The 25,174-nt window shown below is 41.6% G+C and overlaps 1 protein-coding gene across 2 annotated transcripts in view; it reads left to right on the forward strand.

The window, feature by feature from the left end:
- The window catches only part of ADCY1 (adenylate cyclase 1), a 380,070-nt gene that overhangs the window by 259,236 nt on the left and 95,660 nt on the right, over window positions 1–25,174 (forward strand). For both annotated transcript variants that reach the window (XM_030551445.1, XM_030551444.1), the window contains exon 5: window positions 20,596–20,723. In XM_030551445.1, coding sequence (XP_030407305.1) covers window positions 20,596–20,723 — 128 coding nt within the window. The remainder of the gene's footprint in view (window positions 1–20,595; window positions 20,724–25,174) is intronic.

The raw sequence follows: 25,174 nt of genomic DNA on the forward strand, positions 1-25,174 counted from the left end.
CTACGGTACTTAGGTGTAGAATCTAAGCAGCTCACAATCTTTAATGCATTTATCTTCACCACTGTGAGGTATCCCTGTTCTACAAACGGGGAAATGAGCTATAGAGAGGCTCACTTTTTCAAGGTCACACAGGAAGCCTGTGTCAGAACAGAGAATTGGACCTAGGTATCCTGAACCTCAAGCTCATGTCCTAATCACTGGACCATCGTTCATCTGCTAGGAAGGCTTATCAAAGTCCTGTTTCTGCTTTGGCTGTATTTATGCTATAACAGAAAGCCATCTAATTCTTATGATTTATTTTCTTGTAGTAAGTCTGTTTCTGCACTGGGGCCTATACATCTAATGAGAACATGATAGGCCTGGTTCTCCTCTCATGGTGATATTCCACACCATCATTCTAGCACTGAGGCAGCATGCAGTGCATTCATGCAAATGGTGACAATAAACAAATCAAGAGCATAAATCTAACCCAGATATAAACACTAAAGAAGGTGTATGGTAGAGTTTTAGAACTACATGGTGACTCTGTTATGCACTTGCAAGATAGTTGCACATAAATCCCAAATATTCAAGCTGCATGTGAGTACAGCATGGAGCAACTGGAAAGATGAAATCTACTGCCCAAACCAGGACCAGGGTGCAGGGCTGCTACTGTAACCTATGGACTAGAACAGCCCGGTTGAGCTGCTTGCACTGAATATTAACACTATTGGAGCTGCATAAACATGAATGTGTGGCTCCTTCCCGTTCCAGCTCCATTGTGTCCTGAGCCAATATATGCGGAGCCAATAGTGAAACTGTTTACATGGCACGCTGGGGTTGCACATAAGTCTCTCGGAAATCAATCCACCATCGGAATCCTTGCCCAGACAAAATGTGAAGCTTAGCGCCCAACGCACTTAAGCAGATGCATAACTTTGAAGCTAATGGGACTACTATGTACTTAAAACTACACATGTGTTTAAGTACCTTTCTGAGTTCTTGCCCTCTGGAGCTTCACTTCATGGGCGAATTTAATCCTCTGAATGGGGCAGTGAACCTCCCTTCTTCCCCTCCCTCCCCGCCTCAAATGTCTAAAATCTTACACACAGTTTTCCTTTGAGAATGAAATGAAACCTATTGTCTCTTCTTAACAATACAAAAGCATGAACCAGCATTTGCATGTGACAGTAGCTTGTAATGTATGGCAGCAGAGTGTGAAAGAGGACAAAACTTGTCTTTTTTATTTTTTTCTGCAGCAAAGAGAGTCTTGTAGTCATGTCTCTTTCAGTCAGATGAAATGTGCACAGAGATACATGATTTTTTTCACAGGGATTCTAATCTGCTGATTAGAACAATTACTGCCTGTGTTTTGTACCTGATTAGTTCAAAGTCCTAGTCTGTGTTGGTTATAAACAGTGGTGTGCATTAAAAGTCCAAGGTTGGGGGGGGAGGGGGGAATGCCATGAAAATCTATGGTCATTTGGTTGCGATGTGTACGATCCCTGTGACTACTGAAGTGTGATCTGTGATTGTACATTGTGTTTGTTGTTGGTGCTTAGGAACCAACATCATTTGGAAGTGGAAACTTGTGCCAGCTCTTGGTAGAATAATTGCCCTGTCTTACAAAAGTAATACAGAAAATTGATTGTAGATAGCACTGCAATAAGTATGGTAGGAGGAAAGGGCAAATATTAAAACAGCATTTACTTACTGTTAGTAAATCTTATGGAAACGGATGGGCTTGAATGTTTCACAGCATTAACAATTTAGTAAGTTTTTTATTTAATCTTTAAATTGCACTTTTCATCCCAAATGATCCCAAACTACATTAAAATCTATTATAATAATCATTAAGGGCTATATTGAGTCTTTGTTTCTAGCACTGAGTATTGGATGGCATGTAGCTGGGCATCTCTGAAAGGAGTTCTGAAAAGATTACAAAACAAAATATTTCTTCTTATTTCTATGCCCTGTTATTGCATAAGAACATAGGAATTGCAACACTGGAGCAGATCAGTGATCCTGTGGAGTTCCTTCTTCTGAAAGTGACCAGCACCAAGTACTTCAGAGAAAGGGGCAGGAACCCTGCAGGAGACAATTTTGGGATAACCTGGCCCTGAAAAGAAACTTGCTGCTAATCCCCAATACTTAGAGAAGATGCCTAATGCTCTGAAAATCAGTTCCTAAACTTTTATTTATTTGTTTACTATTTGCTGTTTAATCTTCGATATTCTTTTTATTCATCTATAGCTAATGCTTTTTTTAATCCTGCTAGGCTCTTGGCCCCCGTGATAGCTCAGGTCAGTGAATTCCACAGGCAAATTGTGTTGTGTTTTCTCTTAAAGTATCTTTGTCAGTTTCCAATTTCCCACCTTTCAATTTCAGTGAATGTCACCTTGTTCTTGTTTTATAACAGTCTAACTAGAAGTTCATGATCTACCTTCTCCCTGCTATGGATTATTTTGTATATTTTTGTCGTGTCCCCTCTTATTTATCTTCACTCTAAGGTAAATCGTCCCAGTCTTCTCAATCTTTCTTCATATAAGAGTTTTTTCAAGTCCTTAGTCTTTAACCTTTCCATTTCTTCTATGTCCTTTTTTACAATGGAGTCACCAGAACTGAACACAAAAGGCACACAACTGATTTACATAGTGACGTAATATTTTCGGTTGTTCTCCATCCTATTCCTTATGCATCCTAATATTTTCCTTGCTTTTTGACTGCTCTTTTTACGGAGCAGAGATCTTCATTGAACTGTACACAATGATGTCAGGCCTTTTTCTGGAGTTGATGCAATTAATTTAGAATCCAGTAAGGGGAAATTATTCCCTCCAGCATGCATTACTTTGTCTTCAAATGTTGTCCCCTTGCTGTTCATCTGTTTTCCACATCAATAATAAATCCATTACACTGCACAGGTTCTAGCATGGAATCTTTTGGCACCCTGCTGTTAACCTTTTGCAATGATGAACGTTGACCATTTATTCCTAATCTTTGTTTCTCTCTCTTAATCGGTTTTTGATCCATGACAGCACTCTCACACCATGCCTCTTACGGTATGCCTATTTATTTTCCTTTAACAGCCTCTTGTTTAGGACTTTGTCAAAAAGACCTCTTGAAAGTTTAAATAAACTATATCAACCAGTTCTCCTTTATCCACTATTTCATAGGCACAATTTTCTTAGTAGCAGCTGTGCTATTTAGAAGCGAATGTACCTTCTAGGTCGGGGTAGACAACCTACGGCACGTGTGCCGAAGGCAGCATGTGAGCTGATTTTCAGTAACACTCGCACTGCCTGGGTCCTGGCCACCAGTCCAGGGGGCTCTGCATTTTAATTTTAAATTAAGCTTCTTAAACATTTTAAAAACTTTATTTACTTTACATACAACAATAGTTTAGTTATATATTGTAGACTTCTAGAAAGAGACCTTCTAAAAACATTAAAATGTATTACTGGCACGCAAAACCATAATTTAGAATGAGTAAATGAAGACTCAGCACACCACTTCTGAAAGGGTTGCCAACCCATGTTCTAAGTATTTTAGTTTTAATTATAACTTCAGTCAGTTCACCAGGTACCAAAAGTCTTACTGGTGTGTAAATCTCAGATCACTCCTATTAAAATATAGGTACAATACTTGCTTCGCTTCAGTTATTTTATATGGTGTGATGCCTCCTAGGGATATCAAGGGTTATGAGGCACCTCGATATCACCTGCCCTTAGCAAGAGAAAGTCATGACTGAACCTGCTGTGGGTCAGCTCCTTGATTCCTTGAGCCTCTGGCAACACAAACACTACCTTCCAGTCCTCCACAGACCTCACTGTCTCTGTACTGTTAGCAATAAGCACACACAAAGCCCCAAGTCCTCCAAGCATCCCTCTGGAGTGCCCAGCCGCTGATTCATTGAACATTCAGATCTCTCCTTCCAAAGGAATAGTACACACCAGTTTACTAGTTTAACTGAGGATCACTGCTCTGCTTAACACACAGCACTTAGGTATCTTTATAGTGGAAACAATAATAAGTTTATTATCAAAGAACAGAGATTCAAATGGTAGTAAATAGGAATATTTTAAACAAACAGTAAGGTATAAAACAAAGTCATAAAACTCTTTTTAGAGCCTAAACTTAACTCTCAGGACATTCCCCTGTCTCCTACAGGATAGCTTGGCCCAAGTCCTTTTCCTAGCCACTTTTTCCATCAGGTTGGATGAAATTCCCATTTCATAAGATCAAGCCCACTGCAACTTGTCTTCAGAGATGGAAGGATGCCAGAACATCTGTCTACATCCCCAGATAGATCAGACCTTTGATCTTCACCTGAAAACAGCGTTCCCTCCCCACTGTTTACCTCTTCCTGTTGATTTCCTTCTGAAATCTCCACAAGCCCTTCATTAGCGTTTGTGCATCTTACAACAGAAGTTGATTAGCATACTGAGTCAATGGTCCACCAGGAAGATAAGTGTATTCCACCTCCTGTGTCAAAGCATGTTATCTTTGAGTAATCTGGCTTTAACTACAAGACCTAGACAATGTAATTTTCAGGATATATATGTAACTCTTCACATATTATTCCATACATACATCTTACAATGATTGATGACCACTGTGACAGAGGCTTTCATTAGAGACCTTATCTGATATTTCTTGGTGAAGTCATGGGATCCCTGTATCCCTGTGTATCCTTGTGCCTACTGCTAATTGGCATCAAGAGGCCCTTGGGTCACATGTGGTAACTTGTTCAATGAGAGATTGTGTATTTTTCTTAACAGCTCATCCACTTCATCCTCACCTTCCTTCAGAACTCTTGGGCATATGCCATCTGCACTGGGTAACTTGTTGCTTTTTAGTGTGCCTATTTGTTCCAGCATCTCTTCTTCTGACACTTTAATTTGTGGATAGTTCCTCATTTTTATTATCAGAAAAGAGTAGGTATATCCCCAACATTCTGTGTGGTGAAGACTGAAGCAAAAAAAAATTAGCTTCTCAGAAATATTCTAGTCTTCTTTAATTGTTCCCTGTAATGGTTGTGAGCTGGAGCAGGTTCTCCCCCAGTGATTAGGACCCAAGGCAGCAGTCACACCCAATGATTCATCCCCAGCAGCAGTTCTTTCTGGTGGGTGCAGCTCTCAAGCAACAGTTCCACCTAGCAGGTGCAGTCCTGGGGCTGGGTAGGGGAACCCGGGCCCTTCCACTCCATCGGATTCCCACCTAGGGCCATGGAAGGCTGGTTCAAATTCGCTCACCTTGTGGTGTCGTCTTTCAGCCTCAAGTCAGCTTCCCTGGGTTATGTCCTATCTCATTCTGCATCCCTGCCAGCCACCCCTTGGGAGCACTGCCTTCAGGGCTTCCAGCCATGGTCTCAGTGTCCAGGTGCTGTGGCTCCCCTGTTCCCTGGCTTGGTGAGGGCTCGGCTCACATCTTTCGCAGGTGCTCCCAGAGCATGTCCTTCTCTCTGATCTGCCAGGCCCTGACTGAGCTGCATGGCTACCTGTTAAACCCCACTTCCAACCCAAGCATGGGCAGAGATGCGGGACCTCCTAAGCCCAGAGCTGATCCTTAATCCCCTCCTGTCCAGTGAGGGCTTTATACTCCCTGTCATAGTGATGAATCCAAAATTTCCCCAAAGGCTTCCTACATCAGATATACATAGAGAAGTTCTTACTATTTGTATGTATGCCTTCAATTATCTGCCTTTCAAACTCCACCTTAGTTCTACATCTAATTTCCTTCTTACAAATTGCCTATTGGTTTCACTAGGATGGGGCTTCCATATGGTGAAAGATCTCTGTTTGCTTTGTACAATGTCTTAGATGTTGCCATTTAGTTGCACTGGTTTATTTCTTGTATTCCTATTTACCTTTCGGTGTAGAGTTATATATGCTATGAGACTCTATGTCAATGGAATCCATGCTAAATCTAAGCATTTTAATTTATTCACTCTTGACTTTAAGACCTTTTTGACTAGCTTTCTCGTTTCTATTAAATTCCCTTCTTTCTAAAGTTAAGTGCAAGCTTGTGGTACCTTTCCTCCCTCAGAAACCTTGAACTTAATTATATTATAGTCACTGTTACACAGAGGTTTAACTGTAGTTGCTTCTTGAACCAACACTTGTTTCTTAGGCCTGGTCTACCTTGGGAGGGGGGGTGTCCATGTAAGATACGCAACTGCAGATACAGGCATAGTGTAGCTGAAATCAACGTATCTTATTTTGACTTACCTCTCATCCTCATGGCATGGGATCGATGGCCGTGGCTCCCCCATTGACTCCGCTTCTGCTGCTCGCCCTGGTGGAGTTCCGGAGTCGACAGGAGCACATTCGGGGATCGATATATCGCGTCTAGACGAGACGTGATATATCGATCCCTGATAGATCGATCGCTACTTGCTGGTCCGGCGGGTAGTCTGGACATACCCTTACTTTGTCCTACATCAAGACTGAATAGTTTCTCCTCTTTTGTGCTTTAGGACTAGCTGTTTCGAGAAATTGTTTCTGTAAACATAGACTCATAGAGTCTATGGGTCTCTGTTTACAGAAACAATTTCTTAAATGATTTCTTAAAGAGGAGAAACTATTCAGTTATCCCGTTGTGACTAGTTAATGTATACAGATAATTGAATTGCTCCATGATTTTCTTTTCATTAAATATTGCCTCATTGTGCTTTCTCAGCACTGTGCAATTCTTGGCCTGGTCTGGAAGCTGTTGGTAGAACATAGTCAAAATTCTTACCCTGCCAACATTCTCGTAACATCGGATTTATATCCACACCGATTCAGTTGTTGTCCTTTCCACTCAGAATTTTTATCTCCCTAGATTCTGTGGTATCTTTTAAATACAACACTACTTCTCCCTCCCTCCCCCCATCCTTTGACCATGTCTCCATTACCCAGCTAAATTGAACTTGGTAGGGTCTTGCACGCTGCTCCTTCTTAAGCTTTCTGTATGCATGGGACTATGGAATAAAAGAAAACTAGTGTAACTTTGTAAAGTTACTGTTACCGACATTAAATTCCAGGAATGTGACTGCACTGAAGCCAAAAAGCAGTATTTTTTTTAACTTTTTTAGAAAAGTTAGATGCCTGCAAGTCACCAGGGCCTGATGAAATGCATCCTAGAATACTCAAGGAGTTAATAGAAGAGGTATCTGAGCCTCTAGCTATTATCTTTGGGAAATCATGGGAGATGGGGGAGATTCCAGAAGACTGGAAGGGGGCAAATATAGTGCCCATCTATAAAAAGGGAAATAAAAACAACCCAGGAAACTACAGACCAGTTAGTTTAACTTCTGTGCCAGGGAAGATAATGGTGCAGGTAATTAAAGAAATCATCTGCAAACACTTGGAAGGTGGTAAGGTGATAGAGAATAGCCAGCATGGATTTGTAAAGAACAAATCGTGTCAAACTAATCTGATAGCATTCTTTGATAGGATAACAAGCCTTGTGGATAAGGGAGAAGCGGTGGATGTGATATACCTAGACTTTAGTAAGGCATTTGATACAGTCTCGCACAATATTCTTATAGATAAACTAGGAAAGTACAATTTAGATGGGGCTACTATAAGATGGGTGCATAACTGGCTGGATAACCATACTCAGAGGGTAGTTGTTAATGGTTCCCAATCCTGCTGGAAAGGTATAACAAGTGGGGTTCCGCAGGGGTCTGTTTTGGGACCGGTTCTGTTCAGTATCTTCATCAACGATTTAGATATTGGCATAGAAAGTACGCTTATTAAGTTTGCGGACGATATCAAACTGGGAGAGATTGCAACTGCTTTGGAGGTCAGGGTCAAAATTCAAAATGATCTGGACAAATTGGAGAAATGGTCTGAGGTAAACAGGATGAAGTTCAATAAAGATAAATGCAAAGTGCTCCACTTAGGAAGGAACAATCAGTTTCACACATACAAAATGGGAAGAGACTGTCTAGGAAGGAGTATGGCAGAAAGAGATCTAGGGGTCATAGTAGACCACAAGCTTAATATGAGTCAACAGTGTGATACTGTTGCAAAAAAAGCAAACGTGATTCTGGGATGCATTAACAGGTGTGTTGTAAACAAGACACGAGAAGTCATTCTTCCGCTTTACTCTACACTGGTCAGGCCTCAGCTGGAGTATTGTGTCCAGTTCTGGGCACTGCATTTCAAGAAAGATGTGGAGAAACTGGAGAGGGTCCAGAGAAGAGCAACAAGAATGATTAAAGGTCTTGAGAACATGACCTATGAAGGAAGGCTGAAGGAATTGGGTTTGTTTAGTTTGGAAAAGAGAAGACTGAGAGGGGACATGATAGCAGTTTTCAGGTATCTAAAAGGGTGTCATCAGGAGGAGGGAGAAAACTTGTTCACCTTAGCCTCCAATGATAGAACAAAAAGTAATGGGCTTAAACTGCAGCAAGGGAGATTTAGGTTGGACATTAGGAAAAAGTTCCTAACTGTCAGGGTAGTTAAACATTGGAATAGATTGCCTAGGGAAGTTGTGGAATCTCCATCTCTGGAGATATTTAAGAGTAGGTTAGATAAATGTCTATTAGGGATGGTCTAGACAATATTTGGTCCTGCCATGAGGGCAGGGGACTGGACTCGATGATCTCTCGAGGTCCCTTCCAGTCTATGAGTCTATGAGTCTAAAGTTCAAAATTAAATGCAGCAGAAATATTCTTTAAATATGTGTACTGTAATGGACAGGACATAGTGAAGTCCACTTATAGTTAAGTCATTTGTTTTAAACAGCATTACTTCTCTCATAAATAGAGATTCCCTCTAACTAGAAGTGCTGTTGGCACACTGCAGTGCATTGAAACAATTTATAACTCATGCTACTTCACTATAGCGAGAGTTTCACTACAGTATAAGCATAAGCCTCTCATAAGCATCTTCTACTGTATACACCTCTCCTGACGGCCACCCACAAATATAGAGGTTTGGAATGCTGCACGTATTCCATAAGCCATTTTCCCTTACTCACAATAGCATATGGACCCAGGAATTTCCATATTGTATCTAGTTCAGCATCCTCTTTCCTACAGTGGCTGGTACCAGATGCTTCAGAGGAAACTGTAAGGAACCTCAAAGTGAACGATTACAGAATATCCTGCTCATAGGGAAAGTTTCTTCTTAACCCTTATCTGTTAGAGGTTGGCTTATGCCCTGAAGCATGTAACTGCTGCAGTTCTGCTTTGTTTTTACTCCTACTCAGTGTTACAGTGATGTTCTCCTTATCCATGTAAATGTCCAGTCCTCTTTTGAATCCTGCTAACCTCAGTGATATCTTACAGCAGTGAGTTCCACAGGCTAGTTAGGCATTAGGTAAACAGTTTTTGTCTTATGATTTTTGCATGTGTTTGCTTTCAGTTTCATTGATGGGGCCCTTTTCCATGTTTTATGAGAAATGGTAAAGAAGAATATTCAACTAATGTTATTTGCACCATTCAGTACAGTTTGCATACCTCTTCTTTTATTAATCTAGTCTCTAAACAATCCCCATCTTCTTTCCATTTATCTAATCACTTTTGTTATCTTTTTTGGGGGGGTCACTTTCCTCACCTGTTTGACATTTCTGCAATATCCTTTTTGTTTATCATTACACAATGTGCAGAGGTTTTCATTGAGCTGTCCAGAGTGATGTTCAGGTCTCTTTCCTGAGTGGCTACAGTTACCTAAGAGTCTAATGAGATGCCTGAGTAGTTCAGGAATTACTCCTACCCATGTGCATAGCCTGGCATTTTCTGAACCAGGAACTTCATCTGCCACTGGGTTGCCCATTCACCTAGTTTTCTTATGTCCCTCTAAAGTTCCTAACAGCCATCTCTAGGGATGAATGACCTAAGTAAATTGACAGGTTTCAGAGTAGCAGCCGTGTTAGTCTATATCTGCAAAAAGAACAGGAGTACTTGTGGCACCTTAGAGACTAACAAAGTTATTTGAACATAAGCTTTTGTGGGCTACATCTGATGTGGGCTGTTACCCACAAAAATTTATGCTCAAATAAATTTGTTATTCTCTAGGGTGCCACAAGTACTCCTGTTCTTCTTTCTAAGTAAATTAGTGCAGGCTGTAGTTTTTGACACCTGCCTGTTTACTGTCCCTTCCAGATCATTAATAAATAATTGAACAGCCCCAATGCTAGTAGAGGACATTGAGGCATCCCATTATTAACTTTTTGCCATCATGAAAATTGACTTTTTATTCTTAATCTACCTACTCTCTTAGCCAGTTTCTAATCCATAGTTTTCACCCTATGACAATTTAGGAAATGTCTAAACTGCTGTCAAAGGGTGTGTTTGCAGCTTGTGTAGGTATACCTGAACTAGCTTTAGTCCTGCGAGCTTGGGTACCAGTAACAGTGCAGCTGTGACAGCACAGGCTTCAGTGTAGGCTAGCCACTTGAGTAAGTACCCTGGGTTTTGGGTAGGCTTCTATAACCTGTGCTGAACCCTGCACTACCATGCCTTCACTGCTACCAATAACCCAAGCTAGCTGGTGTAGGTCTATATGTGCTGTAGTCACACCCCATGATTGCAAGGTGGCCATTATTTCCCTGAGACCGTCCTGTGAAGGACTTTTTGTCAAAGGCTTTTTAAAACTCTAAAATTGTGTGAGCCAGTTATGCTTTGTCCACTATTTTGTTGTCATGCGCAAAGAATTCAAATAAATTAGAGAGACCTATATTATACGAGATACCTGAGGGAGAATGAGCCTCAGATATTTTGTTGCCAACAAATATTGTAATGATTAAGCCACTGGTGGCACGTTCCTGCTTCCAGAGACCACTTCATGTGAGAGTCGTTGAAGGTCAACTCCTTCTTTCAGGGCTGATCCACTTTATATAATCACTGTAGTATCTGCATGCTACTTCAGAGACAACAGTTCCTTTGGGTGAATGGGATCGCAGGGAGGGGTGTTTGTGCAGAGTGCCTGCTCCATCCATCTTCCAGGGACAGGAAGACTCTTCTGCCTGATAAGCTTCTAAATCCTTCCCAATGCTCATTTTGAACTAAGGTCAAGTGATCTCATAACTGCATTTGATGGTTATTCAGACATGTGCTCTTTTCAGCACTCATGGACTGAACAAGTTTAGTAACAAAGAGGGAATGGTTTTATAATTACTTTTCCACATTCTTCAACAGCTCTTCAGTATTGTTGGCTTAAAACGAGCTGCTTATACACTTGCCATTTTGGAATAAATAACACTTCTATAACTCTCATTGGACCAACTCGGTTGGTGAAAGGGACAAGCTTTCAAGCTACCCGAAGAAGAGCTCTGTGTTGCTCGAAAGCCTGTCTCTTTTGCCAACAGAAGGTGGTCCAATAAAAGATATTAGATCATCCACCTTGTCTCCCTCATATCCTGGGATCAACACAGCTGCAACAACACTGCAAACAATGTATATAACTTGTCAGTAGCTATTTTGCAGTCATTTCAAAATGCTGTATTTTTTAGAGACTACACATTTTGCCTGGAGCCACCAAGTGGTCAGTTGATTTACTAATTGAAATAAAATAAATATTTTTCTTGTGCGGGGGGGGAGGGGATGTGGCAGATGCTTATGAACGACACAGTACAGATAATACTGTTTATTCAGTTTGATCAAATGCCAACTATTTTCTCCATTATGTTCATATTTCACATTTCTAGTGGTTTATCCCAAATAATATCCACTGGCAGGAGACCACATTTCATATATGATGTAGGAAAGGGAAATACGAAATATTGTCCTGAAAACAAACAACTTTAGGTTAGCATCTAGACAAAAAGCTATTAGATTCAGGTTGTGTTGAATACCCATACTTTCCCATCATCTTAAATAGTTTCAGAATTTCCTATAGGTGCATACAATACAATGTAGAATGCATAAGACAGTAAGCTGAGGTGCTGATCCTGCAACTGCATTCCTGTAAGGAAACCCCTGTACCTGCACGCTGCCCCACTGAAGTGAGTTGCAGTAGCAGGATTTCTGTTTAATAATTCAAGAAAATGTTATGGAAGGGAAGTCATCCATCCTTTATTATTCTTGTTTTATACTTCCTTTTATTTTCTAATCTGGCATGTTTCTTTCCTGGACCGAAGCAGAAATAAAGTAGGCAGGAAGAATAAAAAGATCTGTTTTTTTTAAAATGTGAATTTAATGTGGTATGGGAGTATACATTTTATTCAATTTGGCTTTTACAATGTTTCCTACAATTATTACCATTAACCTTAGTTATTAACTGAATTCAAGGAATTATAGAAGCTGAATATTTGAATGTACAGAATTGTGTGCATGAATATTTGTGCAGTGTTATACCCAAGATAATCTGTTGTTCTGCCTCTGTATAAACTATTCTAATTTAATGGAAAAATCTATAATATTTAATAGGGATGAAACCAGTAAGAACCTATAGGTTTTTTTTAAGCCATCCTATATATTTCAGTAATAGAGGTATACAGTATTTCCCTATTAAATTCTATAGGGTGATTCAAAAAGTCTCTAAAACCATTTTAATTTTCTATTGAGCTTCTTAGTCCTTTACAGCTGGGCATGTTTATTAAACTGTAAAGAAGCTAGACTGGATAACAATAGCAACATTCTGGACCTTGAGAACTGGTGTAGAGGAACAGAAAAATGAGGGGAGAAGTGGGGGATAGCAGAGAGAAGTGAAAATGGGGAACAAAGAGAAGCAAGGAAAATATGGAAGGAGAGAGGGAGCACAAAGAGACTGCTCCCTCAGTCAAGGACCAGTTTCTCATTGATCACGCCTGTGACCACCATGAATTGAAGATACCTCAGAGATTACAGTTGGGGAGATGAGGCCCTGCAGTCCTTCCTCTCTTCTGCACTGGCTAGCCACAGAGAGGGGAGCTTGCTCACCATGCTGAGTACATTCCTGCTGCACTCCCTGGAGTTCTTGCACAATCCCTCCTGGGACTTCAGTGAGAAGTTGAAAAACCAGAGATGTTCGTTTTAGCAGTTTCCCTCTCCTCTTCAACATGTGAGGCGGGAAATGGACATAAAGGAACTGTATTTTTTTAAAAGACCAGGGCAATAATGATTCCAAATGTGTATGGAGGAAGAAGAGCCCAAGAGCCGTTTGTCTTTCCAGCCTGCCCAGACATGACCCATATGCCTACTTCTCTGTTCTATGCAAGGCCAGTCTCATGATTGCAGCGCCATGGAGGCAGGACTGAGAAATCTCACAAAAGCTTGGGGCTCTGGCCAAAAGCCTGAGGTTAGGTAGGAGCTTCCCCTGAGAGAGAGAAACTCAGCACCATCTCCAGTGCAGGTCTGTGCCTATCAGGCACAAACTGACTCCCGTATTTAATTTAAATAGCTGAATATGTATATGGGGGTTATTTTTGTTGTTTGCTTTTTTTAAATACTCTGGTTCTTGTAATCATTTTAAATAGATTCTTAAGCAGTAACTGAATTCACATTCATTCTGTCTAGATGGTATAAGAGCCAAGTATTACTCTTTATCATGTCCATGCGCCTTCTGGGAGAGGGAGTAGGGCTATTGTAGTCTGTTGTGGAAGAGATGGGGAGCCCTGCTTCTGCATCTTTTCCTAGTTCTTGTTAATCATTCCTGTAGCTCTGCACAGCAGAACTGAGCCCAAATCTAGCTCCTATGGTGAACGAGCTCTTTCTGTGGCTCAGCTGATACACATTTTCTTGCTTTTTCTACTAATAAAAAATGTTACCTCCTAACAGATTTCCCTCCAGCCCCTATTCATGGACTGTGACTCCAAAGGGGTTAAGCAATAAACTTGTTCAAAGAACATAATTGCAAAACAGGTTAAAATAGGCCTACAGAAAGTAATTTGGATCCATATGTCAAACAGTGAGTTAACTGTATTTAAGTCAAATAAGGTCAAATTTATCCCTGAAGTTAATGGAGTTACCTTGGGGCTACATTTGACATTTAGATTTTAAGTGTGTGTTTGTCTTAATTAAAGTTAACTAGTCTTCATTCCCTCTGCCTTTTTTTTTTTTTTTTTTTTTTTTTGGGTGCACAGAAACTATGCAGTAGCCCTGATAGACAGTTGCAACCCAAGAGCTTCCATGGTGCTCTAAATAGAGAAGCATCTGATCTCTGCATTGGTAACTTTCTAATATCTGTAAAAATAAACTAAAAGCATCAGTGATTACAGCTATACTTCAGCTGAAGGTGTAGTTTCCAGCTTGGGCAGACATTTGTAGTCATGGCAGTGTGGACATTAGTACTGACTAGCTGCCTGATTATGTACCCAGGGTCCTGGGCAGGATTGCACTTGGGGCTACCCCTTCCCGCGACCCATGTTGTGCAGGTATACCTCTATTTTCAATGCACTAGCTCAAGCAAGATGTTTCCAGTGTAGACATGCCCAATATTTTCAAAGTGTTGACCTAGATCTGTTCATATAACAACAAATTTCTTCCCAGTCCTGTACAAAAAGGGAGTTGCATTGATCAACAATATGATGCCTTGTCCCTTTAAATGTTCAGGGAGCTCTATGGTCTCCCCTGTCCCTAGTGCAAAGCCTCACTTTCATGTTAGTTAGTTTCAGTTTTGTAGCCAGAACAATAAAGCGTGTGCAGCAGACAGCTGTATGCCCATCAGCATCTGTCTATCTCCTCAACTGGCACCAGACAAACAAAAAGCAATTCTAGAACTTGTTAGAATTTGGCAGTTGAGAAGGTCTCTCAGTTATAGTCCTCAGTGCTGAGTCAGCAAGGCATTGACTTCAAGGTGACTCAAGTATTTATTAAGAGTTCCTTCAAGGTCAAAACTTTAATACCTTTTTATGTGGTCCTTTCTTCCTCTGTGAATTCTGTTCCCTTTATTTTGTTAAAAAAATTTAACCACTGAGCATGAAACATAATTTGGGTTGGGCAGTACAAGGGGCTTGACCTAATGTGTGTGAGATTCCAGTTTTGTATTCCGTATCCCGAGATGGCAACCAGGACTTTTGCAAGAGCATTTGAAGAGATGTAAAAACAGCAGAACCCTTTCTGAATTAAGAAAGTTCCCCTTGCCCCACTCAGAGGAGACTAACGGGTTTATAAGACACTTCAGTTGAAAATTTAAAGGTGACTTAGCAACTTGAAAGAGTCTGCCATCTGTGAAGTTGTAGATTTAGGCATCCACCTGATACCAACAAATTGTTCTCTTGTCTGGAGGGAACTCTCTGCAGCTCATTTTGGAAGTAGTTTGATTAAACCCTGCAGGTGGACGGCCTGGTTGGCGGGTGCAGTGGGCTGGAAATGCTGGCAAACCCTGGTGCCTTCTATTACCCTCATGAGGCCAAAATGATCAACTATTACAGGAGCTGCCTGAATCAATGGTGACTTGAATTTATAACTATCAATGTCGTGGAATTGTGTTAACTCAGGTGGTTTCTGGGAGTTTCAATAAAACAAAATTGAGAAAAAGAAAGGGTTTCTTTTGTTAACTTGCATATCAAGTTAAAGGGATTGTTCACATATAGATTCACTGTTAGCGTTGGAAATCACCCTCATACAGAGAGAGCAGCAAGAAGAAAATCAAACAAGCTCTTACAGATCACTGTGCATTAGTCAGTTGCTATAAATAGATATGAGTGAGGAAAAGAGCTGATAAAGAATATAGTGGGATTTTTCAAAGCAGTGCAGATGATTTAGGCCAAGGTCCTCCATAAGCGTGTTTGTTTTTGTTTTTGTTTTGTTTTGTGGGAGAGGGCTAAAGGAGTGACGGTGGAGTTCAAAAGCTTGTCCCTTCCACTAACAGAAGCTGAAGGTGTAGTTTCCAGCTTGGGCAGACATACATGTACTAGAAGATATTACCTCAACCACCATGTGTGTTTCATTAAATTTGATGGAAGATATGGTTAAATCTCAACCAATCTTAAAGAAAACGTTGGAGTGGGGTGGTTTTCTCTGTCTGAGTGATAGCTGATGTAGGAAGAGTAGTTATCAACCATATTTTTTGAAGGGAAGGCAGCTGATTTCTCCCTTATTTTATGTCCAGGCTGGGGAATGGAAAGGAGGGGAACAAAAATAGCATTTAAAAAAAATTAGAGAGAAAATAATAATAATAATTAAAAAAACCTCTCCTTCCCATGATGCTTACAAAAATCTTGACAACAGTTAGGTTGCTGATGTGGTGAGACTGCTGGCTACCGTGGTGACCGAAATTGTCTCATTGTTCTTCCTTGTCTATCTGTCTTTATCCATCTGTTTTCTCTTGTCTTATACTTAAATTGTAAACTCTTTGGAGCAGGGAACGTCCTTTGTTCTGTGTTTGTAGAATGCTTAGTACAAGGGGTTCCCAGGCGCTTTGGTAATACACATAATTATAATAAAAGCTGTGTCTTATCTTACACCTTGGAGTACCCAGCAATCCTTAAATCTGCTGGATTCTGATTTGCTGCTGTGATGATTCTAATAACTTAGTACGTTCCCTTGATATCATCTCACAGGTGGTTTATACAGTACTGTACACCAAGCTCTCTCTAACAAAACTAGGGTGACCAGATGTCCCGATTTTATAGGGACAGTCCCGATTTTGGGGTCTTTTTCTTATGTAGGCTCCTATTACCCCCCCCCCCCGTCCTGATTTTTCACATTTGCTGTCTGGTCACCCTAAATAAAACTAAGTTTTTCATTCAAGCCATTTTGTAAGTAGGCATTGAAGAAGCAATGTGGCACAATTAATTTTCTGCATCCATATTTCTAAGTGGCTTTGTTCAGTTAAATTCTGATTAGGTCACGTAGTCATCTACATGACCACACATACCAAATTTGAAGCTGAAAAGAACTTTATGTAGAATAGGACAAAAAGCAGGTTTCAGTCTTTACTCTGGAGCAGCTACCAATGCTCCATAATTTGCTCCATTAAAAATGTTTAATTTGTCAGCATAATTTAGCAGTCCCTGTTCAAAAGTTAGTACATGGAGTAAGAAGAGGTGTTTCATGTCAGGCTAGACTTCCTGGATTGTATATTCATAGGTATTTTGTTTGTAGTAATAATACCTTCCATTAATACTGTCATTCAGCCAAGCATCTTAAAATACTTCAGGCTTGATCCTTACTTACTTAAAACTTGCAATACAATCTATAAGACTATTCCTGAGTATGGGCTACAGGAATGGTCCTAACTAAGGCCCCAGTTGTAGTGGTTAAACTTAAGCACATTCATATGTGTTTGAAATATTGGGTTCCTAGGCAATAAAGCATAATTTTGAAGAATAACTGCCAAATACACACATTCTTTAACAGAAGTTATTTTGCACAATAAAGCTACTTTGACTTTTCCAAATAATAATGAAGAAATTAATAAACAATATATATGGACAAAGATAAAAACTAATACAGTACAAATCATGCCCTATGGCATATTAAATAGTTAGTTGACCTACGAAAATATCTATGCTGCTAGTTAGAACATACCTAGAAAGAATGGCCTTCTCTTTTATTTGCTGTATAGGGTTCCTCCTTAATTAATGCTCTGTGTAAAAGGAATTGGGTGAACTATTCACCATTCATTTTACAGATTTCACCCTCTTTTCTGTTCAAGGAAAATGTTGATTTTGTTTATAATTTATATGTGTGTGTGTGCATGTGTATACATACAGACTTGTTCACTAGTCAGAAATACTTATATATTTTATGAAAATACAGTAAACAGCTCTTAATCTTAACGTTTTTACCAAATTGTTTGCTATTTGTTGTTACAAGTTTATGTGGTGATGACATACTATTGCTTTTGGTCGCTGATTCCTTGTTCCCATGAGGCACGTGCCTTCATAGTCCCAGCCTTTAATCTGGTTTATTTAAGTACTCTGTGTCACTGCTCTCACCAGGGGTTTTGTGCAATCCTTGTTGCAGTGGATACCATCACCCTCTTTTCTTGTTTAACTGTGTAATCCCAGATCCTGACCAGGGGCTTCAGGAAAATAGCCCCTACCTACATTGTCCTGGATTGTTGGTTAGGACTATATAGTTCATATCATGTACCAACTATATTAATTGAATTTCCTGATCTCAAATTTGTTGTTACCTTTCACCATTCAACATAGTCACTGTCCCAAACAAATGAGTAACAATTTCAGCATAGTTCTATGTGTCAGGTCCTAGCTGGCAGCAGTGCATTTGATCACTGGAAACACCTTCCGTGTCAGGGCTTTGGACAGAGATTTGTCAAGCAACTCAACCCTTATGCATTATTATTAAGCAGTGTTCTAGTTTGCAAGTGGTGAAGGTGCTGCTGAAGATAATATAGCTATCACCACCTCCCATCATTTCTTCTTCAAATCATGGGAGATTTAGTCATACGCTTGCTACTGAAAAACTTGCCAACCCATGTAAAGAGAAATTCAGTAACAGTGCATGACTGCATCTTCTGTTCTGTCCATATGCCATGTTCGCACATTTAAATTGAGAATGAGTTTGCCCTATCAGATTTATGTATTGGTAATACAGACCAATGAGCATCTTCTTAAAAAAAAGAAAAGAAAGCAACAAAATGCCACCACCATAGCAACAAAAACACCTGCCTTGTAAATTACAGATGGGTTTCAGTCACAAATTCATCTGAATCCAAATTTTCTCAATGTTCAGAGGTAGTTTGGTTGCAGCCTCTTGGTTTGAACTATTATAGACATGCAGTCCAGATGCAAAGTTTGGATCCAAATTTATGCACTGTTTGTGATTGTTAAGATACGGTGTTTTGATTTGAGGCTTCTCTTTTGGAAAACATACGATCACAATGTTATTTTGTAATCTGGAATTATAATACTGCCCAACTGAACAAAGCTGGACTGATTACCCTATCTGATATACAGAAGTTGACAGTTCAGCATTGGGACCTCACGGCTTCTGTGTTGTAGATTGTTTACTATGACCATAGGCGGAGAGTTATATGGGCTCGAGGTGCCCGGGCTCCAGGAATATTCAGGGCCGGGTACCCTGCTCCAGCAATATTTGGAGCTGGGTCTCTCCCCCGGCCCTGCCTGGATCGGGTCCCAGCCCCGGCCCCCGCGGGTCTCCCCCCACCACCCCGCCCCACCGCGTCCCTGCCTGGAGCGGGTTCCAGCCCCGGCCCTGGCCCCACGGGTCTCCCCCCACCACCCCGCCCTGCCGCGTCCCTGCCTGGAGCGGGTCCCGGCCTCCACCTTCCACCCCTCCCCCTGTGTCCCCGCTCCATGGCGTCCTTGCCTGCTCGCAGATCAGCTCCTGGCAGAACTGCTGTCTGCTGCCCCTGGGTCCTAGCTCCTGCCACCCGCTAATGGCAAGGCAGGCTGCACTTACCCTGCTCTTCTGCCCAAGCCCTGAGCCTCTCCAACACCCCAAACCCTCATCTCCCTGCTCCCTGATCCTCTGCTCCAGCCAGAGCCCTCATCCCCCTGCACCCTAATCCTCATTCCCAGCCAGAGCCCTCATCCCCCTGCACCCTAATCCTTATCCCCAGCCAGAGCCCTTATCCCTCCGCACCCTGATCCTCATCCTCAGCCAGAGCCCTCATCCCCCTGCACCCTAATCCTCATCCCCCTACACCCTAATCCTCATCCCCAGCCAGAGCCCTCATCCCCCTGCACCCTAATCCTCAGCCCCAGGCAGAGCCCTCATCCCCCCGCACCCTGATCCTCATCCCAAGCCAGAGCCCTCATCCCTCTGCACCCTAATCCTCAGCCCCCGGCACCCTAATCCTCAGCCCCAGGCAGAACCCTCATCCCCCTGCACCCTGATCCTCATCCCAAGCCAGAGCCCTCATCCCTCTGCACCCTAATCCTCATCCCCAGCCAGAGCCCTCATCCCCCCGCACCCTGAGCCTCTACCCCAGCTCTGAGCCCCCCCACATCATGAACCCCTCATCCTCAGTCCCAACCCTCATCCCCCTGCACCCTGATCCTCTGCCCAGCCAGAGCCCTCATCGTCCCGCACCCTGAGCCTCTACCCCAGCTCTGAGCCCCCCCACATCATGAACCTCTCATCCTCAGCCCCAACACTCATTCTCCTGCAGCCTGACCCTCTGTCCCAGTGTGCACCACCTCCCCCTTCCTACATCCCCACCCCCAGCCGAGCCTGCACCCAAACTCCATCCCAAAGCCTGCACTCCTCACCCCCTCCTGCATATCCACCCCCTGCCCTAGCCCAGAGCCTGCACCCAGCACCCAAACTCCCTCTCAGAGCCTGCACCCTTCACTCCTTCCTACACCCCCACCACCAGCCCAGAGTCTGCACCCCTCACCCCTTCCTACACCCCCACCACCAGCCCAGAGCCTGCACCCAAACTCCATCCCAAAGCCTGCAGCCCTCACCCCCTCCTGCACACCCACCCCATGCCTCAGCCCGGAGCCTGCACCCAGCACCCAAACTCTTTCCCAAAGCCTGCACCCCTCCTGCACCCTAATCCCCAGCCCAGGACCTGCACCCCAGACCTCCCCCCTGAAACCCCGCCCAGAGCCTTAGGCAGGTGGAGGTGGAGTTTGAGGGGGCGGAGTTGCGGGGGGCTGAATTGGGGGGGGCGGGTTCTGGGCACCACCAAAATTTCTACAAACTTGCCTCCCATGACTATGATCACATAAACTTTATATGAAAAAAGTTTGTTATGCAGAAATATGTGATTTCTATTGTAAATATTTTTAAAAATCTATTATTCCTGTCTGTTTTTATTAAAGGAAAACCACTGCAGAAGAATTAAAATTCTAGGGGACTGTTACTATTGTGTATCAGGATTGACACAGCCCAAAACGGACCATGCCCACTGCTGTGTCGAAATGGGACTGGATATGATTGACACCATCACGTAAGTATCTCAGTCATTGTACTCAGGCTTCAGTGCCCAGTAGGAAACTGTATCGTCTCTGCCATGTTTGTGATGTGTGTTATTAAGAGAGTGGCAGTTTCTGCTGGAACTATGCTCATGTAAACCTTTACAGTGGTTCACTTGTGCCATGAGAGGGTCCTGTTTTTACACAGTGCATTCTAGGCACTGCTTTTCTACTCCATTTAATCAGTTTGATGAGAAAAAATGAGCTTGTGCGTGCGTGCACATGCGCCACGCAGTAAGGGGAGAGAGAAAAGGGGAACTCATGAACTACCTCTGTTACTATTTGCCATAGCAATGTGCATTGAACCAGTAAGCAGGGAATCTAATTCCTGCTTCTTCAATATTAAAACGGCTCTCAGTTCACCCACTTGTATGTAAATTCCAAACAGACTTTGATGTATATCTGTTGTGTGTGTTCATATTCCAAAATCAATTGTTCACTCTGATTTTTGCCTTTCTGTATGTCATTTTGAAACTTTTATTTTGCCTTTCATCAGAGATGTAATATGAAATTCATTTTGCCTCTCAGAGAAGTTTTTGTTATGCTTCAGAGCTCTGAACTGATTGTCTTTTTACCAAAAGGCCAGGTGTGAATGTGAGCGAGTTCTGAATGACCTACTAGTTACTAAGCAAGAGCTGGAAATGTATTTCATATACTGACATTGGGGAGGAGGCGAGGGGGGGGAGACGTTGTTGTGTAGTTTCTTCATTACCATGTATCTAATATTTCAAAGACAATATATATGTGAACACACAGACACATAGTCATTCTACATATAAATACACACTGCCACACTGAGTTAATGAATGCTAATGCCTTTGGACTAGATTATGGCTCTCCCACAAGCCCTGTGGGAGTGACACTCCAGGAGCCCTGTTCTGAGGGAGAGGGGGAGTAATTGGCTATTAGTTCTTACCAGTAGCTAATTACTGCCACTGCCCCTTGCACTGTCTGTCCCATTGACAGGAGAAGGACCAGAGCCAAGGCTGCTCCTCCCCTCATTACTTACCTGCTTGGGGGAGAAAGAGAAGTGATCCTTACAAACCTGCAGCCCTTTTGTCCCCAGTGGAGGTACATAGATCAAGGTACAGTCTAGCCTTTAATTTGAAAACAGGCAGTAAAACATTTTGTGCTATAGTTTTATACAGAGTGATCAAAAAAATAAAATGACAAAGTTATATAGTTTTTGAAAGGCATAATTTGTATGCATTTGTAGTCCTCAGTAAAGTTTCAGTACCTATTTTAAAGAAATATTATGAAGAGCCTATAGTGCCTTACAATGTAGTATCTTTCTGTCTTAGTCTGCCTCTCAGTCTTTATCTATCCCACATATTTGGAGGCAGTGTCCATGTGTTATCTTACAGAGCCATGTGATAAATGAATTAGCATGTGACTTTGATCGTTTCGCCTCCACTCTGCTCACTGATCCATCTCTCTCAGGACTTAGGCTAACATTCCAGTCACTATTGAGTAGTTTCTGCACAGTTGCCATGTTTGTCTACTTTTTAAATCAGTTTGCCAAAGAAGTATTTCCTCTGCAGTCCAAAGGTGAATTTTGTAGTGCCCCCTCCCCGCTCCCAGAATTCTAATTGCCTAAGTTGCAGAATGAGCAAATTCAGTTCTTGGTCAAGGACAGATTTAAGGACAGATATCTGACAAAACTCAGTCTTGAAATGGGAGCCTCCCAACTTTCCTGTGGTGGGGACTTGGCATTCACTCCTAGCTTAGGAATGGCTCTGAATGCCAGGTTTCAATTGGTGATATATTAAGTACTTTTTAGAGGTATTTTTAATGCATTAGTTATATTTCTGAGTCCTGAACAGCTGGGCAAAGATACTGGGGGCCAGTGCATGCTGTCTGTTGTACATGTGCAAAGTCCATTTAAAGCAATCAGACCAGTGCACATGCAAACAGGATAATTGAGACCATAGTTTCACAGCCAGAGCATTATGAAAAAACAGTCCTCATAACGTTTGAAAAAACTCTCTCAAACATTGCTATGAGTATTTTTGTCTATCGTATGTGACAGCTCTACAGTACATGGTGGTGTGCTGTGCTGTAAAAGTCTTTCTCGCACTTGCGACCTACATAACTCAAAAGTGACTTTGCCACCTGTATGTAATGTGACTATCTGAAACGCATGCTGATAGAACCTGAAATGTATGCTGATGAATACCACACCATCATGTATTCCATTCATATACAATTGCTATGTAAGAGCCAGATCATGCTGCTTCATGAAGGGTCTCGGATCTGTGGAAAATTTTATGGGGCTCTCCTCAATTATTATTATTATTATTTATTCCAAATTCTTTTGAGAGATGGATTTGTCTGCATTGAAATCACGGCAAGGATTATGTCTTCTAAACCTTGCAGATCCTTTAGAGATACCTGGCAATAGAGACACAATTCTGTATCACCATACCAGCTCTGGAGCTTCGTGGTGGCATAGCTCCATTAGACTTCCTTTCAATAGAATTCCATAGTGCAGAGAAAGGCAGAGAAGAATCGGATATAGCTAGTGTCTGTATCGCATTTCTGTCTTCTTGTGATACATTAGCTCAGGCATGATTTGATTCTATGTCCCATTTATCAAAATAACCAAAATTTTAAGAGGTTTGGATAAACTTGTCCATTTTCATCCATCCATTCATCCAGTATAAATTCCTATTGTATTGTATATATTGTGAAATTTGTAAAGCATTTTAGGATGAAAGATGATATACAAACCCAAAGATCTATTATTATTTCTTCTATTATGTAATAATAATTATTATTTTTGTTATGTAAATACAGTTAAAACATAGTAACAAGGGATAATTCAGCAATTCAGATATACACAATAGGATCAGAATCATTATTTCTTTACTAAATAAATGTATCCTGCAAAGCCATCTATGCATAGCATTCCTTCTGTAGTAAATAGATGTTCCACTTAGAGAAAGTTTTTGGATTGGGGAGAAGTAAATTTAGACATATAGACCTTCTACAAATTCTGTGAACTTCTCATTTAAAATGTACGCAAAGGCACTGCTTCCTCCTCTTACCTATTTTTAAATATGAAAGTTAATCTATAATTTCATTAGTTGGACTCTCTTTCACGTGTATATATGTAGTGTAATGATATCACTTGAGCTGCTCACTCTTTGGATATCTCATTTATGCTAATATTAGAAATGGGGCACATTTTCTTTTTATGTTTGTGTTTATGTCTGCTATCATAAGTAAACATCAATAAAAAGTCAAATTAGAGAAGAGGGAATGAAGCAGATGGGGTGCTGTGTATTATCTGGGCCCAGTCAGTGAGAACTCATGGTAGAAGATAAGTAACAGGCAACTTCAGCATTTTCTTTTTGAGAGAGTTTAATAAATTGAAAAAGACAGCACACTGTATGCATTGAAGATTAGGAGATGGTGGGAGAGGGCAAGATGAAGAGTCAAGGTTGAGGGAGCAGTAATTGGTGGTGTCAGATTTATAAAGAGAGTTAAATTGGCAGAGGCCAATCCTTCATCTTTCACACATTTAAGTAATCCATTGATTTCAGTGGAATTACTTGTGTGAGTAAGGATTGCAAGACCCAGACCTGCTGCGTATGCCTTAACTAACATAGAAACTGTGATCATCTCAGAAATCATAAGGGGGTCAGGGAACAACTATTGTTGCCTTTGAAATCATTGCAAAAATTTTCCTCGCTTTAATATGAGTGTACCAGGGTGTCCTGCCCCTTTAAGGGCCGGGAGCCTAGGACCAACCAGTCTTGTTCAGTTTATCAGACTCAGCTGGGGGGGGGGTCAAGTGAGCCTTACAAAGAGCTAAGAGCCCTCAGTTGAAAGGGGTGGAGGCTGCAGGAGAGAGCTTGGCTCCTATGACTAGCCCTGGAACAAAAAGATAGGAGAGTAGAATGAAAAACCTCTGGGTCCCAGCAGCCTGCACTGATTATGAGCTTTAATTGAATTAATAAACTGGTGCCCTAGAAGAAGGGCCTGAAATACTCTGGGCATGGCAGTGAGACCTTCCTGGGAAGGTTGGGCTATTCAGACAGGCAATTGGCCTTGGAACTTAAGCGGAAACTGAGGCAGAGGCTAGCGTGGCTCCATGGCCAGTATATAACACTGTGACGGGGGGCATCATCCAGTCAAACATTGTTGAGCTCTGTGTGCAGTGATTAGATTGTTTGGAATGTATAGCCAAGCCAAGAGACGTTCACAGAACTCAAGAGCTGCTAACAGGATTTTGTCAATGCATAGGTAAAAAATATATTTTTTACTTCTGTACAGATAACAAGCTTGGAAAATTTCAGACTCCAAAGGAATTTAGTTTGAGAGTGTAATGAGCAAATGAAAAAGGGGATTAAGACACAGTTTATAATGGAAGTTTAATTTCAACTTTAATTTTAGTCCTTCAGCCTGGTTAGTGATTCCGTAT

This window comes from Gopherus evgoodei, chromosome 2 (genome assembly GCF_007399415.2).
Source record: "Gopherus evgoodei ecotype Sinaloan lineage chromosome 2, rGopEvg1_v1.p, whole genome shotgun sequence".
Classification (NCBI taxonomy): Eukaryota; Metazoa; Chordata; order Testudines; family Testudinidae; genus Gopherus; species Gopherus evgoodei.